The sequence below is a fragment of the Vulpes vulpes genome, chromosome 4 (genome assembly GCF_048418805.1).
Source record: "Vulpes vulpes isolate BD-2025 chromosome 4, VulVul3, whole genome shotgun sequence".
Lineage (NCBI taxonomy): Eukaryota > Metazoa > Chordata > Mammalia > Carnivora > Canidae > Vulpes > Vulpes vulpes.
In genome coordinates, this window is record NC_132783.1 from 78,686,351 (window position 1) to 78,700,033 (window position 13,683).

Here is a 13,683-nt window from a genome sequence, read left to right on the forward strand (position 1 = left end):
TCATGATCAAGTCCTGCCTCAGGGAGCATGCTTCTGCTTCTCATTCTCCTGTAGCCTCTCCCCCTTGCTTGTAAGCTCTCGCTCCCTCTCTCAAATAAATAATATCTTTAAAAATGAATGAATAAAATAAAATTGTTTTTCTTCTTAATTTTTCATTCACTTGTTTGCAAACTAAAAAATAACCACAGACTACACACAACCATCAATAACTTCAACCTAGCAGGTATGTTCTCACTGTGAGAACATAGTTTATAAACATATCACTTGCTATATATAACAAAAGAAATCTTATAAAAACATATTTTCTCAAATAAATTATAACCTTTTCAATTTATGATTATTAAAATTAAAATAGAAATATCCAATGAAATTATTTTCAAATGCAGTTAATTTTTAAGTTCATCATGAAATTTGGGAAAATTTACAGCAGGAAAAGAAAAGTCACAGTGTCTGTCAAAATAGCTTGCTGATAAGATTTCACTAAAATAAATAAAATGTAAGGGTAAGTCTTTAATATGGATTATTAGTATCTTATATAAACTGATTATCATAAGCAGATTTTTAAATTCTTCTTCCTGCACACACATACTTTTATTTGGTGCACTCATTCAGTCATTTGTAAAGAATGACTGGTTCTTTAGACAAGTTCATCAGACAAGTAATTTCACATTTCTTTTTTTTTTTTAAGATTTTATTTATTTATTTGACAGAGAGCACAAGCAGAGGGAGGAGCAGAGGAAGAGGGAGAAGCAGGCTCTCTGCTGAGCAGGGAACCCAATGCAGAGCTCAATCCCAGGACCCTGCGATCATGACCTAAGCTGAAGGCAGATGCTTAACTGACAGATCCACACAGGTGCCCCTCACATTTCATTTTAAGTCAAAAGTCAGAAAATATTTCTTGTACATACAGCACTGAGAGATTACAGTATATTTAAGTATTATTTAAATACAGAGAGAGTTTTTTTAAATGGAATTCTATAAATAACACTAATAGGAAAATACATACCATACAAGCTACTTTGGATCTAAGAGCCTTAATTCATTCAAATATTGAAAGAAACTAGTCTGAAATTTTTCTCATTCATAAAACACATTGTGATAGAATGGGTTCAAGGATGGAGGAATCAATCGGTACTGATTCACAAACATGACAGAGAAATATAACATTGTTAAGACTTAAAGACTTGCTGGCAGCACAGAAGATGGTCTTGCTTTCTCTCTCTCTCTCCTATTGAGCAGGCACTTTTCATATTTCATAGTTTCTGAACTTCCTCAGGAGTTCTGAGGGAGCATCCCCAGACCAGCGGAAACGAAGGTGCCAAGAGTTCACATTTGAAAAACCTTTAAAGCACAGAAGAGAAGATTTTAAAATCAGAGAGGTAGGAAAAGAAAAGTCACAGTGTCTGTCAAAATAGCTTGCTGATAAGATTTCACTAAAATAAATAAAATGTAAGGGTAAGTCTTTAATATGGATTATTAGTATCTTATATAAACTGATTATCATAAGCAGATTTTTAAATTCTTCTTCCTGCACACACATACTTTTATTTGGTGCACTCATTCAGTCATTTGTAAAGAAACACTTATCTAGCACCTATTACGTATTGCCAGGCTCTGTGCTGTGTACTGTGAGACAGCAGTGCATATCTCCTGACAGGGGTAACAGAAGAATCCACCAAACTATTAATGTAGAAAAAAAATGGGGGGAAACAGGAGAATGGAAGACCAGAGAAAGGCATTCAGTGTGGACTAGAAAGAATAAAGGTAAAAACTTCTGGAAGGAAATCACATTCAAAGTGACCATGAGTAGGAATTAGCTAGACCAGGGAATCTCAAACTTCCATATGCATAGTCATTATCTGGAGATCTTGTTATACTGGAGAGTCTGATTCTGGACGTCTGGGGTGGAGCTTGAGATTCTAGATTTCTACGTTGATCCAAGTTGATTTGGACAACTTGATTCAAGTAGTACCCAATCTCCACCTCTATCCCACCCTGTCCCCTTACCCTACTTTTTTTTTTTTGGCTTTTTTTTTCTATAAAACCCTTGTGAGTATCTGATATTAAATATTCATTTATTTATATATTACACATGGAGACGCCCCACTAAAAAAAAAGGAAGGGCACTGTTGGTGGGAATGTGAACTGGTACAGCCACTCTGGAAAACTATGTGGAGGTTCCTCAAAGAGTTAAAAATAGAGCTACCCTACAACCCAGCAATTGCACTACTGGGTATTTACCCCAAAGATACAGATGCAGTGAAACACCGGGACACCTGCGCCCCAATGTTTACAGCAGCAATGTCCACAATAACGAAACTGAAAGGAGCCTCAATGTCCATTGACAGATGAGTGGATAAAGAAGATGTGGTGTATATATACAATAAAATATTACTCAGACATTAGAAACAACAAATACCCAACATTTGCTTCGACGTGGATGGAACTAGAGGGTATTATGCTGAATGAAGTAAGTCAATTGGAGAAGGACAATCATTGTATGGTTTCACTCATACAGGGAATATAAGAAATAGTGAAAGGGATTATACGGGAAAGGAGGGAAAATGAGTGGGAAAAATTAGAGAGGGTGACAAAACATGAGGGACTCCTAACTCTGGGAAACAAACAAGGGGTAGTGGAAGGGGAGGTGGGCGGGGGATGGGGTGACTGGGTGACGGGCACTGAGGGGGGCACTTGACAGGATGAGCACTGGGTGTCATACTATTTGTTGGCAAATCAAACCTCAATAAAAAAAGAAAAAGGAAGGGACTTCTTAGTGATCACAAAATGTAACTAAAATGAGGAATAGATCTCAGATTTCTTTTTCCTTTCGATTTATCTATTTTGATTTTTATTTATTTTTAATTTTTCGGGGGTTGGGGGGGCCTGGGTGGCTCAGTCAGTTAAGCATCTGCCTTCAGCTCAGGTCATGATCCCAGGGTCCTGAGATGGAGTCCTACATCTCTTCTCCCTCTCCCTCTGCTCCCCCTGCTGGTGTGCTCTCTCTCTGTGTCAAATAAATAAATAAAATCTTTTTTAAAAAAATAAATAAAGTAAAATTTTATTTATTTTTTGAGTAGGAAGTATATTTACATGGCTACAATTCAAAAGGCACAAAGAATACATACTCCAAAAGTCTTCCACCCTTCCACTCTTCTGATGTTTCCAAAAGACAAATTTGCTACCAGTTGCCTGCCTATCTTTCCAGAGATAGTACAGGTATATACAAATACATGCATACATTCTCCAACACCACCTTCTCATCCCTTCTTTAACCTAAATCCTAACATATGGTCCACTATTCTGTTTTTTCACTTTTTGTTTCTAATATAGCTTGATGTTTGGTCTTTATCGGTATATGAAGAGCTTTCTCATGCTCTCTTACAGCAGAGTATTCTGTTGTATGATACACAAAAACTCAACCCTACTGAGGGGCATTTATTTGTTATTCCGCAGTGAATAACATGGCACACATGTCATTTGGTACATAGGTGGTCTGTAGGATAAAATTTGTGGAAGTAGCATCAAAGTCTTTGTGCAGGGGCACCTGGGTGGCTCCGTCGGTTGAGCATCTGTCTTTGGCTCAGGTCCTGAGATGGAGCCTCACATCCTGCTCCCTGCTCAGTGAGGAGCCTGCTTCTCTCTCTCCCTCTGCCCCCTTCCCCAGCACCGCTTGTGCTCTTTCTCTCGTGATCTCTCTCAAATAAATGGATAAAATATTTTTAAAAAATCATTGTGCATTTGTAGTTTTAATAGACATTGCCAAACAGTTCTCCATAAAGCTTGACCCAGCAGCAGTTGTTTTCCTTCACCCTCATTAACACCATGTTAACAAACTTAGTAACCTTTGCCAGGCTAATGAACATGAAACAGTGTGGTTTTAATTTGCCTTTCTCTTAGTATGAGTGAGTTTAAGTATCTTTTCATATGTTTCAAGGCTATTTGTGTATTTTCTCTTCTGTGAACTATCTGTTCATTTCCCCTGTTCATTTTTTTTACTGAATGGTTGATCTAATGTCTCACTGATTCATAGGAACATACATTAAGAGAATTGCTAATTACATTTTGCTAATTACATTGAGATTAAACATCTTTTCAGATGTTTAAGAGCCACTGTATTTTCTCTCCTAAACTATTTATAGAGTTTCCCTCCTATCAACAAGAATTAATTTATATTTGGATGAAAGAACCTCATGTGCTTAAATGCTTAATAATAAAAGGATATTTATAGATGCCTCTAATCGTGGGAATTTGGACACTTCACTTGAAAGGAAATTGGAAACAACTTTCAAACAGCTGTCGTAACGAAAAGGTTAACAGTAAAAGATCTCTAGAAATACAAATAATTTATTCCACAATAGTAAGGTTTCTTTAATTCTAAACAACTTTGTTAAAAACTAGAGAAAAGGTCATTTTCCTTCTCTACTAGAGGGAAGGTAAACTGACAAAAGTTTTCTTGCTGGCAATTTGGCAAAATTTATCAAACTCATTAAAAAGTTTAAACCTGGGGATCCCTGAGTGGCGCAGCGGTTTAGCGCCTGTCTTTGGCCCAGGGCACGATCCTGGGGACCCGGGATTGAGTCCCACGTCGGGCTCCCGGTGCATGGAGCCTGCTTCTCCCTCTGCCTGTGTCTCTGCCTCTCTCTTTCTCTCTGTGTGACTATCATAAATAAATAAATTAATTAAAAAAAAAAAGTTTAAACCTTTAACCCAATAATTCTACTTCTAGAAATTTATCCTAAGGAAATAACCACTGATGTGCTCAAGGGTTTAACTATAAGAATATTTATCATGACATCATTTATAAATGTTTTTTAAAATCAAGAAACAATCTAAATCTCCAGCAATAGGGCAGCCCAGGTGGCTCAGCGGTTTAATGCCTGCCTTCAGCCCAGGGTGTGATCCTGGAGTCCTGGGATCAAGTCTCACGTTGGGATCCCTGCATGGAGCCTGCTTCTCCCTCTGCCTATGTCTCTGCCTCTCTCTGTGTGTCTCTCATGAATAAATAAATAATATTTTTAAAAAATCTCCAGCAATAGAAAGTTGGTTAAAAGTCTTTGATATAGTCATTAACAATTTTTTAATATTTATGGAAAAATAGAAAAATTCTTATAACATATTGCTGACAGATAGTTACAAAACAGTTTACACAGTATGATCTCATTCCTAAATTCATTATTGCATAGATATTTACATAAAATTTTTGGAAAGTCTACAAGGAATTATCCCTAAATAGTTGGAATAGATGTTTTTCATTTCTGATACTTTTTAAAAATCTGTATTTTCTTATTACTCTGCAATGAATTCCTTGTGTCTTTTTTTTAAGATTTTATTTATTTGAGAGAGAGAGAGCATGAACAGGGGGAGAGGCAGAGGGAGAAGCAGACTTCCTGCTGAGTGCAGAGCCCGAGGATGCAGGCTCTATCACAGGACCCTGAGATCATGACCTGAGCTGAAGTCAGATGCTCAACTAACTGAGCTACCCAGGTGCCTCCCTTGTGTCTTTTTTTATGTTAATACTATTGTATATTACAGAATAATATACAAAATATGCTTCCATTGATATTTTAAAATATTATCTAAATATCTAGTCAGAAAAATACACACAGAACAGTTGTCAATGATTGTCTTAAGACGATGATCTGTTGGGTAGCCTGGGTGGCTCAGCAGTTTAGTGCTGCCTTCAGTCCAGGGCCTGATCCTGGAGCCCTGGGATCAAGTCCCACATCAGGCCCCCTGCATAGAGCCTGCTTCTCCCTCTGCCTGTGTCTCTGCCTCTGTCTCCCTCTCTCTCTCTCTCTCTGTGTGTCTCTCATGGATAAATAAATAAAATCTTTAAAAAAAAAAGAAAAGACGATCTATTTGTACTATCTTTAGAATTATCAGAGAAAACAAATTTTAGAATTTCCCTTTTGGGAAAAAGAAAAAGGAAATTTCTGACAACTGTAATTGAAATACACACACACACAAACACACACAATATGTACAGTATGATCCGCTTAGTTTTAGATATACTGACAAATATAAAAATATAGCAAAAGATCAATAATAGATATGTCTCTAGGTGCTAAGATTACAAGTTGTATTTTCTACCTTTTATTTGACCACATTTCTCACATTTCTACTGTAAATATATTTGTTATTTCATAGTTTGAAAAATGGTATTTTCTAGTTTAGGTTCCAATAGAAACAGACCCCCAAACAAGAATTCAAATGTAAGTGGCTAGTTCGTTTTTTAGTAGGCTCCACATCCAATATAGGGCTTGAACTCATGACCCCAAGATTAAGAGCTGGATGCTCTATTGACTGAGCCAGATAGGCTCAGTAAGTGGCAAATTTAAAAGATGATTCACGGAGGCCCTGGTAAAAAAGTAGGGAAAGGAATCAAGTTTATAAAAAGTACATTATCATGCAAGTTGCTACCCTGGGCAACTGGGGTTTGATTGCACTAAAGACCCTTGGAAGACAACATAAAAACCCCTCAGAGCTGTCCAGTTGGAGAAGTAAAGGAGCCTCCCACTGGCATTCATCAATAGCTGATGGCTACATCCAAAGGGTGTTTATTCCCTAGCACTAAAGCCAGGGAATAAACCGGCTCAATTGCCAGAGAAAGCCCTCTGGTAGAAACTAGAGAGTTGACAAAGGGAAGGTAGATGTCCAGAACCTATAGCAGCACACATCTGCAACATATGATCTTCTTTTTTTTAATTCCAGAATGTTATACAAACTATTTTATTCTAGAATTGCATTTATCAGAAGTTATATTTATTGCATATTTGAATAGGAAGAAAGGAAAAGTGAGACTGTTTCAAACATCAGTTTTCAGAAACTGTGCTCCATATTTTACTGGTTGTAGTGAAGAGTCAGAAGAGGATGTGGAATATTTGATAGATGTTCATCACAGAAGAGGCATCAAAAGGCAAACTCCAGGGAGCCCGGTGGCTCAGCAGTTTAGTGCTGCCTTCAATCCAGGGTGTGATCCTGGAGACCAGAGATCGAGGCCCACATCAGGCTTCCTGTATGGAGCCTGCTTCTCCCTCTGCCTGTGTCTCTGTCTCTCTCTCTCTCTGTCTCTCATAAATAAATAAATAAATCTTAAAAAAAAAAAAAAAGGCAAACTCCAAAGTAAATATCAACCACTGCTTGAGGAAATTATTAAAATATGCTGTAAAGGTATGTGAGAAGCCACTCTGGACTCGGTAAAGCTGACATGAATAATATTTCTTAAATGTTGATGTCACAGAAATTTACAGTAAAATAAAGTGACAAACAATCACACAACTGCAGTTTGGTATATAAACTCCAAATGTAAGGTGCTACTCATTACACCCAATAATCTCTTAAGTGGCATTAAGAAAATACTGGTAAATGCAGCTTTTCGTAAAATCTCATAATTCTTCTCCAACAACAGCTTCTCAGAACAATGATCTTCCCGTAACACTCCCCCACCTCTTAAAAAAAATTAAATTAAAATTAAATTAAATTAAAAGGGATCCCTGGGTGGCGCAGTGGTTTGGCGCCTGCCTTTGGCCCAGGGCGCGATCCTGGAGACCCGGGATCGAATCCCACGTCGGGCTCCCGGTGCATGGAGCCTGCTTCTCCCTCTGCTTATGTCTCTGCCTCTCTCTCTCTCTGTGTGTGTGACTATCATAAATAAATAAAAATTAAAAAAAAAAACCACTCCCCCACCTCATTCCTTGGTCACAGTAAGAGAATACACCCACCATATGAGGGCATCCAAACTGACATCACAGGGGCACCTGGTGGCTCAGTTGTTGAGCAACTGCCTTTGGCTCAGGTCGTGATCTCAGGGTCCTGGGATGGGTCCCGCATCTGGCTCCCCACAGGGAGCTTGCTTCTGTCTCTGCCTCTCTCTCTGCCTCTCTCATGAATAAATAAATAAAATATTTTAAAAAATAAACAACTGACATCACACTGTATTGCACACCTGAAATTAACACAACACTGTATGTTAACTACACTGGAATTTATAATAATAAAATAGGAGTAAAAAAAAACTGATACCAAAATTTATTCTGAGTAAATTATAATAGATTTATCCTCTGGAATACTTATCTGCTATTTAAAAGAATGAGTTAATTCTAAATGTAAGAGTCTAAGGAGAAGCCCCATAATAATAAATGCCAATACCAAAAAAAAAAAAAAAAAGGCACCTACCATGTACCTGGTCTAAATATCTTACATATTTTATTTACTACTCAGAAAAACCCTTAGGAGGTAGACACTAATGTTTCGGCCATATAATAAGAAAACACAGATACAGAGAGGTTAATTCACTTGCCTAGGGTCACACAACTCATCAGTGGAAAAGCAGAGATCTGGTTCCAGAATAACATAGAAAAATGAGCACAGTATAATGCCATTCTTTATTTTGAAGCCCTCATAAGTGAACGTATATTTGTATATGCTTGTTTTAGCATAGAGAAAAATGTGGAAGGAGATGCACTTGGGCATCTGCATTGGTTACTTCAGGAAACAGAAGCAAAGAACTATGGGAGGCTGGGGTAGACACTAAGTCACTGTCTATATATGAGTCTTTGAATTTTCTGATAACAAGCTCCTATTACTTTGGGGTGTTTTAAATATATAAATAATTAATTTTTTAAAGGAAGAGAAAATTTCATGGAGTCTGCTGGGAGGGATTCCAGTGGGGCTCCCAGCCTCATGCCTGAATCTCTGACATAATCAGCTGCCCCTACCCCTCCAGTTTGGGTAAACTCAGTCTAGGTCTGAATCTGAACCAGAGTCAGAGGGAGGCCCCAGGGGTTCAGGAAGCACAGATCTGAACATTCCAGGCTGAATAGAAAAACATTTTTATGTTTGCCTATGTGTGCCTGTGCGTAGATGTTTGTACTCGTGTATTTGCTTAAAACTGTTTTTTTTCTGAAATTCGGGCTTCTGCTTTGATCAGTTTGTTACATTATAACCATTCCCAGTTATAAGGCTGATGCAACCAACCATCTGCAGACTCCACAAAAGGAAATCTTGAGTAACCGGCAGAGACACCTGAACCACACCCTAAGAATCTTTATCCTAGCAAGTAATGAGCATATAGAAGTTCTCCCCAAAGAGAGATTTCAAGTGACTATTTCTAGAAAGACAGTAATTCACCATAAATTAACTGTCTTCTTTTTCTTTTTTCAGTAAAGATTCAAGGATTCAAGGACTTTCAGGAGCCTTTGGTTTAAAGGCTAAATTCTAAAGAGGTGTGGAATCACAACCCTGAGAATCAAGCAAGAATCTGCAGGACAGCGACAGGGTGTGAATATAACACATCTAGACGAGATCAACATAGTGGGATGGCTAGAGACACAAAGAAATGATAATCATGGCTGACATTAACCCAAGACCTGCTTGGTAGGTTAATCACTGTGCTACGCATTTTGCACAGATCTCAACTACTCCTCATGATAACTCTATGAGAAGGTACCATTATGATCTTGATTTTATAGATGAGGAAACTGAAATCAGAGAAGTTAATTAACTTGTACCAAGTAATACAGATCATAAGTAGTAGAGCTAGTATGTGAACCCAGGTGGTGTAGCTTGGATGCTTAACCTCTATAATGCTCTGCTTCAGTGGATCTGTATATCACTCAGAATGTCTACAGAGCTACTTGCAGATAAGGTACCTTCTCCAGTTGGTGCAATGCCTTACAAAAAGACTCTGAAGCCAAAATACCTTCCTTCAGGTCCCCCCCTGGCTGTATACAACTTGTACAGCTTTGAGAAAATTACTCAACCTCTCCAGATGTCAGTTTTCTCATTTGTAAAATAAGAATAATATTGGTACCAACCTCACAAGCTTGTAGTGAGGATTAAATAAATTAACATATATAAAATGAATATTAAACAAGATAATACATGTCATGTAACGTACACAAAGAACATTCCTATACATAGGAAACACCTAATAAATGGCAGTGTTATTTCAGAATAACAAAAATGCCCCAAATTTTCCCTTGCAAGGAATGTATTGAGGAATGTGTCTTCCAGTTTCTGTGTCAGTGCTAAGTAAGCAATCTTTAAATTTGGCACTATTGTTTAGTTGGAAAAGGTTGAGAATAAGTACAGTATAAACCAAGCCCTTTAATTTTAGAAATTCTTTGTCTGCAAAGCTACATGACTTGACTTACTTGGAGAATCAGGATTTTGTGGGGAGAATGACTTCTCCAAGGACTTGGATTCTTCTTGCTCCATTTTCTCTGTGGTTGAACCCAGCTCCTCTTTCTTGATTTCTCTTTGCTTGTTCCATTCCTCATTTTCAATCGTTTTGTTAAGACTCTGGTCAGATTCTTCCAGCATCAGGTCTTTTTTACCTCTGACAGCCCAGTGCATTGACTACATTAATTAAAGCAGACACATAATATAAACATTATATAGTATTCCATATTTAAAGTTCGATATGTGGTAAAATCTGACATAGTATTATGAATTTTTCTGTAGGTTTTATTTCAAAATAAAAATGTTAATTTTGGGGTGCCTGGCTGGCTCAGTCAGTGGAGCAGGTGAGTCTCGCTCTCAGGGTGGTGGGTTTGAGCCCTGGGTTGGGCCAAGAAAGAAAAAGGAAAAGGAAAAGGAAAAGGAAAAGAAAAAGAAAAAGAAAAAGAAAAAGAAGGCCCTTCTGTTGGCTGGGAAGGAAAGAAAGAAAAAAGAAAGAAAAGGAAGAAAAAAAGAAAGAAAGAAAGAAAGAAAGAAAGAAAGAAAGAAAGAAAGAAAGAAAAGAGGTGGTGCCCGGGTATCCCAGTCGGTTAAGTGGCTGATTCTTGATTTCAGTTGAGGTCGTGATCTCGGGGTCCTTGGATAGGATCTCGGGGTCAGGCTCCATGCTCAGCCAGGGAGTCAAGTCTGCTTATGGATTCACTCTCTCTCTCCCTCTGCCCCTCCCCCTGCTTGTGCTGGCTCTCTCTCTCTCTCTCTCTCTCTAAAAGAAAGGAAAGAAAAAAGAAAGAAAGAAGAAAAGAAAAGAAAAGAAAAGAAAAGAAAAGAAAAAAGAAAAGGAAAGAAAAAGAAGAAAAAAGAAAGAAAGAAAGAAAGAAAGAAAGAAAGAAAGAAAGAAAGAAAGAAAGTGATACAGAAAGAAAGAAAGTGATACAGAAAGAGATGGTACGCCTGGCTGGCTCAGATGGTAGAGCATGCAACTCTTAATCTTGGGATTGTGAGATCAAGCCCCAGGCTAAGTAAGGAGAATCCTGAAAAAATAAAATCTTTAGGGGGCATCTGGGTGGCTCAGTAGGTTGGTTGTCTGAATCTTGGTTTTGACTCAAGTCATGATCTCAGGGTCATAGAATCGAGACCTGGGGGATCCCTGGGTGGCTCAGCGGTTTAGCACCTGACTTGGGCTTAGGGCGTGATCCTGGAGTCCTGGGATCAAGTCCCGCATTGGGCTCCCTGCATGGAGTCTGCTTCTCCTTCTGCCTGTGTCTGTGTCTCTCTTTCTCTGTGTCTCTCATGAATAAATAAATAAAATCTTTAAAAAAAAAAAAAAGGATCGAGACCTGCATGGGGCTCCACTCGGCAGGGAGTCTGCTTGGGATTGTCCCTCTACCTCTGCCCCTATCTCCACCTCACTCTTTAAAATAAATAAATCTTTTTAAAAATAAACATGAAATCTTTTTTTAATGTTAATTTTAGGGGTGCCTGGGTGGCTCAGTCGGTTAAACATCTGCCTTCAGCTCAGGTTATGATCTCAGGGTCCTGGGACGGAGCCCCATGTCAGACTCCCTGCTCCCCAGGGACTCTGCTTCTCCCTCTCCCTCTGCCCCTCCCCCAGCTCAAGGTTCCTCACTCACTCATTCTCTCTCAAATAAGTAAATAAAATCTTTTTTTAAAAATGTTAATTTTGGGGGATCCCTGGGTGGCGCAGCGGTTTGGCGCCTGCCTTTGGCCCGGGGCGCGATCCTGGAGACCCGGGATCGAGTCCCACGTCGGGCTCCCGGTGCATGGAGCCTGCTTCTCCCTCTGCCTGTGTCTCTGCCTCTCTCTCTCTCTCTCTCTGTGACTATCATAAATAAATAAAAAAAATTAAAAAATGTTAATTTTTGAAAAGGGCAGTGGCCTCAGCTGATGCAAAAAATAATCTGCTTTTGGTCTGATTGGTTTGGTTCTGTTGTTGGTTAGTTTGGTTTCTTCCTTTTCCTGCATGTGCACAGAATAAAAGAGGCTGGCCAGTGGCTTTCTCTGTAGAGGGAAAGGATATTGGAAAAATAGAAAGTAAGAAACTCAAGAATTCAGGGCCCAGAGAGCTGAAAATGTGGTCTGTAAACATTACAGGTCAGTTAGGTACAGGTCTTGTACCGTGTATTTACTTTGTGCTCTGGTACTTTTGTCTTGAAATAAAAGTGCCTGCTATTTTCCTTAGATGGTGTTGAGGATTAATGACTTACCTACAGTAAATGCTTTGATAGCCATCAAGCAATTGTGAGATAATAGTTTTACTCATCCATCCACTTTATAAGAATAAAATATTTTATCATCAGACCTCTGTATCTGCTGATCCCAATGAAAGAAATACACAAGGGAAAAATCCAAACTGCATCTAACCTCATATACAGGCACCTCTCATGCTTTGTACTTCAATCAAAGGACTAATATAAGAGCAATGCTAAGCAACCTGATTTACAGGGACACAATTAGGTCTTATTTCTGTGTTCACAGATTGTATTTCTCAGTTTCCCTAAGATACTAATTTAACAACACTCAACATCAAGCAAACTAGTATGGAATGACTCATTTCAATAGAATGATCAATAGAGACACCTGGGTGGCTCAGTGGTTGAGCGCCTGCCTTCAGCCCAGGGCCTGATCCTGGAATCCCAGGATCGAGTCCCACATTGGGCTCCCTGCATGGAGCCTGCTTCTCCCCCTGCCTGTGTCTCTGCCCCTCTCGCTCATGAATAAATAAATAAAATCTTAAAAAAAAAAAGATCAATAAAAATATCAAATGATAGTAGTTGACAGAGACTGAGAGGGAGATTAGGAAGAGGACAGTCTGTACAGCAAAATAATGAACTGCACCGGACAGAGTACCATTGTGTGTAGGGGGTGAACCAACACTAAATAGACACCAAGCCTGGGGGCAAAAGCCACTGTCCTACAGTCCATGAAATTAGTATGCCATGAAATTAGTACAGTCCATGAAATTAGTATTCTATCTTCTCAATTAACTTGTTTACCAGCTTTCCCTGATGTGTTTTTTCCCTTAGGAAGTCCCAGTCATTTTTTTTTAAATTCTGGACTTTGGGGCGCCTGGGTGACTTAGTGGTTAAATGTCTGCCTTCAGCTCAGGTCATGATCCCAGGGTCCTGGGATGGAGGCCCGCGTCAGATTCCCTGCTTCTTGGGGAGCCTGCTTCTCCCTCTCTCTCTCTCTCTCCCCCTGCTCATGCTCTGTCTCTCTCTCTCTCTCCCCAAATAAATACATAAAATCTTTAATATAAATAAAGTAATTAATTTAATATAACTTAATTCTAGACCTTGGTTAACAATAAAAAATTGTGCCTACATGCCAGTAAATATTAAGTAGACAAATAGAAAAAATAAACAAATAGAAAAAAAATCAATTGACTCATGTGAGCCATGGATCAGTTGAACACTATTCAAAATTGATTAGTTGTTATTATTCTGGATCAATAGAAGTAAATTATTTGCTTGTCTGGGTGAT

General features: G+C 38.7%; 1 protein-coding gene across 3 annotated transcripts in view; it reads right to left on the reverse strand.

The window, feature by feature from the left end:
* Positions 1-669: 669 nt before the first annotated feature.
* The window catches only part of DNAJC12 (DnaJ heat shock protein family (Hsp40) member C12), a 51,152-nt gene continuing 38,138 nt past the window's right edge, over positions 670-13,683 (reverse strand). For all 3 annotated transcript variants that reach the window (XM_072756143.1, XM_026003485.2, XM_072756142.1), the window contains exons 5-6: positions 10,158-10,362; positions 670-1,341 (exon numbers count right to left, since the gene is read on the reverse strand). In XM_072756143.1, the coding sequence (XP_072612244.1) occupies positions 1,247-1,341; positions 10,158-10,362 (300 nt within the window). In that variant the 3' untranslated portion in view covers positions 670-1,246. The remainder of the gene's footprint in view (positions 1,342-10,157; positions 10,363-13,683) is intronic.